The sequence below is a fragment of the Gavialis gangeticus genome, unplaced genomic scaffold (genome assembly GCF_001723915.1).
Source record: "Gavialis gangeticus isolate Ggan-Ray unplaced genomic scaffold, GavGan_comp1, whole genome shotgun sequence".
NCBI lineage: Eukaryota > Metazoa > Chordata > Crocodylia > Gavialidae > Gavialis > Gavialis gangeticus.
The window spans coordinates 140,221,706-140,226,412 of record NW_017729025.1 but is presented as its reverse complement, the minus strand read 5'-3'; the positions used below and the strand labels follow the sequence as shown (position 1 = coordinate 140,226,412).

General features: G+C 40.1%; 1 protein-coding gene across 6 annotated transcripts in view; it reads left to right on the top strand.

Annotated features, from left to right (window-relative positions):
- SOX6 (SRY-box 6) overlaps nucleotides 1-4,707 on the top strand; it is a 489,331-nt gene that overhangs the window by 301,971 nt on the left and 182,653 nt on the right. For 4 of the 6 annotated variants that reach the window (XM_019519647.1, XM_019519646.1, XM_019519644.1 and 1 more), the window contains exon 7: nucleotides 533-656. In XM_019519647.1, the coding sequence (XP_019375192.1) occupies nucleotides 533-656 (124 nt within the window). The remainder of the gene's footprint in view (nucleotides 1-532; nucleotides 657-4,707) is intronic. The other 2 variants (XM_019519645.1, XM_019519643.1) reach the window with 1 other exon arrangement.

Genomic DNA, 4,707 nt, shown 5'->3' with positions numbered 1-4,707 from the left:
GTGTGTGTGTGTGTGTGTGTGTGTGTGTATATATATATATACACTAACAATGCAATAGTGTAAGATCCCAGAATTAAAATTGCCCTAAGGACGTTAATATATGGATGTCAGAATGGGTTTTTAGTTATGAAGATACCTCTGAAATGCCTATCAATGTAATATCCAAACACCCAAAGAAGAAAAATATGAAAAAGTAATAAAAATGCATGCCAGATTTTTTAAAAGAATCTTTATGGTATATTTACAAAGGTTGATATCTTTTTCATATAGTAAAATGCAAGCACCAGGAATAATAAGAAAGGAATCAGCCAGAAGTAGGAGAAAGTGGAGTTCACTGAGACTGTTACACCTTTGACACCAAGGGGAAACAATGTTAGTGAGGACTTTGATGTGATAATGTGAAATTGGCAAGGATTACTTTAAGGAGAAGGTTCTGTGGGACTGTATGAACACAAGAACACTATCAGTGCTGGAGAAATACCTGTCAAGACAAATTTGTGCTATTTCTGATCAGAGGCTCTCTTCTGTTTAGCAGGTTCAGGGTCACATGCCTCCGCTCATGATCCCAATTTTTCCACACGACCAGCGGACATTGGCAGCGGCTGCTGCAGCCCAACAGGGATTCCTCTTCCCCCCAGGAATAACTTACAAGCCAGGTAAGTTGACAGGGATATGAAGGTATGCAACATGTTAAGATATTAGCTGTGACTTCTCTTGTGATCTGTCTGGTATAGCTGATGTTACACAAAAGGACCAGCTGAGTGAAAATAATTTGAAGTTTTGCAAGTCTCATTAGAAATAACTTCTGGGTTTATAAGAGTTATAAGGAAAATTGGGTATTGAGCACCATAATCAGTTTACCTCGATATCCCACAAAACCATCTGCTCTGTATTTATGGACCCACTTGCCTCCCAATTTGCATATGGCACACCCTGTTTCTTTATACAAAAGGTGCATATATTTTCTTATGTGTCTTATCTGCAGCATGTATAGTATACATTCTCATCTTTTGTGCAAAAATTCTTAGCCTTAATTAGTGATAAAAGCAAAAGCAGGTATAATTTAATTATCATGCTTCAAATAGGCAACTTTCTGTTTGATTTCAATGTGAATAAAAAGGTTTCAGAAATTCAATCCCAATCAGCATTCAGACTTGTAACAGGTCACATAACCTTGCAGTGAAATATGTTTTGAGATGATTTAGCAAATGTTATGATTTCTTTCTTTATTCCTCTGAGTTTACTGGACTCCTGGGGAATTCAATTAGGGATATAATGGTTTGAAGCTACTTTCAGAGCCTCCTTGTAAACAGGGTTTTAAATGTTTAAAGACATGTTGCCAAAGGAATTCAATGCAGGAAGATAGTTAAGTAAATACAAGTCAACCTTATTTTCATTTGTACGTTCTTTGTAAGTGACCTCAGCCCAGAAGCAGTAACCTTATTTTGCTCATTAATAAAATTCCCTGTCAAGCCGTCTTTAGCATATTAACCTGATAACTAATAACCACAAAACCTGAGCATAACAGTTTCTTTGGATATTAAACACAAAATGTACAAAGTAAAGCGTTGATCCTGTTTCCACTGAAGTTAGTTGGACTTTTGCAGTTGACTTTAGCAGGGATGGGATCAAATCCAAAGAAAAAGCCTCATAATGTAAAATATAAACAGCATATTAAAGCACAGCCAGGTTGAACTAAAAATCTCTTCAAGCAAGTTAACTTAAATATTTGGTGAAATAGGACCAGATAGGGTTTCAGCAAGCATTTTTGTTTGTCCCCTTCCATTCTATCTCTTTATTCTAGAGGAGTTCTTCCTTTTGATAATTATCTTTTATATTGTGCTTTTCGACCTCAAGAATCCCAAAATGCTTTTTAAATTTAGTAAACTGATGCACAGTCTGTACACCGAGAACAGTTCATCCACTTCTGAAATGCAGCTCTGGGTGACATCAAACTGTTTAATCACACACAGCAGTACAACATTTGAGGATGGGAAACGAAGAGTATCTTTTCCAGCTGAAGTCTCTGGAAGTCACAAGGAAGCATAATATAATTATCAGACTTGGAGTTTGTCCAGGGTTGACATCATTTCTCTTATGGGCCATGATTTATAAAATGACCAAAGCATGTGCTTTAGTCCTGTTGATTTGATCCTTTCTGATAAGCAATGATTCCCTGAATTGGGAGTGCAGGCACCACTGATAACCAGGAACTTGGTTTTACTTCCCACCTGAAAGTTGACACATCAGACAGCACTTTGCTCCATCAGGCTAGGCAAGTGAATTGGGGGAGTACAGACTTAGAGGGAATAGTACACACAGCTTGCTGTCACCCCAATGTGTTCCTTAGAATTGCCATCCAAATGCATGAACCTGTCATCTTCCACAATGCCAGGTGATGTGGCTTCAGGCTATTTTGAATGAAGAAAAAAGGTCTGTATAACAAATGTTTAAATAATACAGAAATGGTCAAAACTGGAGTTCAGGGAGTCTCAGAACATTGCTAATGAGACATGGCACTATTCCCTAGTAACTGGTTTGAATCCAGCTTAGCTTGTTAGAGACCAGAAGTCACTATGATTGGACTTTTTCAGTGGCTTGTGGCAAATGACTATATTTATATTTTAATGTATTTATTACATTTCATAGCATGTATTGCCAAAGTAGCTGGCTCTTTTAGTAGTTTGTCTTGGACAAATCTCATCATAAAAAAAAGCACTACCACAGTTGGTATTGATTAGTTCCTGCTTTTGGCAATCGCAGTACAGAGGATAAGAAATTAATGGAAATAAGAGATGAACTTACACTCTCTTTCTTAGACAGGGCTCCTCAGCATCATGACTCAGGGACTTGAAGGAAGTTTGTTCCCGTACTACTTGTATTCTTGCCCTTGTATAAATAAATAGAAAACTTTCATTTCCAGGGCTGTCAATCTGATTTCAAAAGAAATAGATGTATCTTTCAGTATTAATATTTTTCCTCTCAAGTTTCTTTTACATTTTTAGCTCTTCTAATTCTAAGCAGTGTTTACTGTACTTTCTTTTTTCATTTGGAAAATACAAAAGGATGAGCTAAGAGGAGCTGCTGGGTGTGCTGAGCACCTTTGAAAGTCTGTCCCCAGATTGCACCCCCTCCATTCCCCCCTGCCCCACCAAGGAAAACACCTATTAACTTCTCCCTTCTCCCCTTTAATGCGAGGGAAAAAGAGGAAAGAAACATTGGAGCAAGCAAAACCCAGTGAGGTTGTTTATCTGGAATATATTGGGGAGGCCCTACAGAATGTACAAGTTTGAGTCTCTATAAAAAATCTGTTAGGAAGAAAGCTCCTTTCTGCTTGCAGCCATGGTGTATGGTGACTGCAGCCTTGCTGGCTTTTCTTTCCATGTGTTGGAACTCTGGGAGATGAACCAGGCAAAAACTAACAAGCGGTGATCACAAGTAATAAATACATACAAAATGAAGTCCCATGCTTCCTTGTGTATCTCAAAGTGGTGTAATATAATTTTCCGGCATGGTAAGTACTAATTGAGAAATCAGAGCTGCATAGATCACCTAATTAATTTTTTATACGTATTTCAGTATTTATACTGTATACTGGATTAATTAAAACTTTAGGGTGCTGTGCAGCTCAAATTACTGTTGCGACTACTGACCTGCAGTTACTTGAACCTTCCAGAATACCTTGCTGTGGAGGTTTCACTTTATTCCGATGGGATGTTCACAATGGCAGCTGTTTGCTAAGAGATGCCACAGAGTTACCATAGTTATTTTGTATTCTAAGCAGAGTAAGAGAATTATGTTGACCATTTAATGGTGTCCACTATTTCTGCTCTTGGAACTTATGAACAGGGATCCTGGTTTTCTCTGATAAAAAAAAAAAATCCCCAATTTTTGGATTAAATTAAATAATCCAAAATCACATTTTAACGTAATCAGAATGAAACACCACTAATATATAGATATATCTAGATAATATATAGATATAAATTTATATCAGCGGTGTTTCATTTTGATCATGGAAAAATGTGGATTTATGTTATTCATTAGGCCTGTGTGAAGTGGCTAGTATTTGCTTTGGATTTGACTGATTCGGGGGACAGTGATTTGATTCCGTGATTCAAATCACTGTCCCAAATCGATTCAGCTGAATCTAATTCAGAGATTTGGCCATCGCCGAATCAGCCAAATCTCCTAATTGGCCCCATCCCCTGCCCGCTCCCAATGACCTGCTCCCAATGGCCCTACCTGGTTTCCCAGCTCCTGGATCTTTAAAAAAAAGCCCACACTCACCAGCTGCTGCCAGGCGGGGGGCGGGGGGTAATTCCTGTTGCCCCATGCCATGTGGGGGGCTCTGCCATGAGCCCCCAACTCCTGCCCTCTCCCCCAGGCCCCCTATGGCTGTCTCACCTGCCCCAGCTCCCAGCCTTTTCAAAAAAAAAGAAAGCAAAACCCCGATTCACTGGATGCTACCAGGCTGGGGCCATCCTGCTGTCCCCTACTTCCCCCTGCTGCGTGGGGGGGTGCTCTGCCATGAGCCCCCAGAATCCCTGAGGCTGTTGCAGCGACTGGTAAGTGTGGGTTTTTTGTTTTGTTCTGTGTTTTAAGGGCTGGGAGCTGGGGTGGGTGGGGCTGCATGGGGGGGCTGGAACAGCAGACGGGGGTCAGGGGCTCATGGCAGCGCCCCCCACGTGGTGGGGGGCAGTGGGG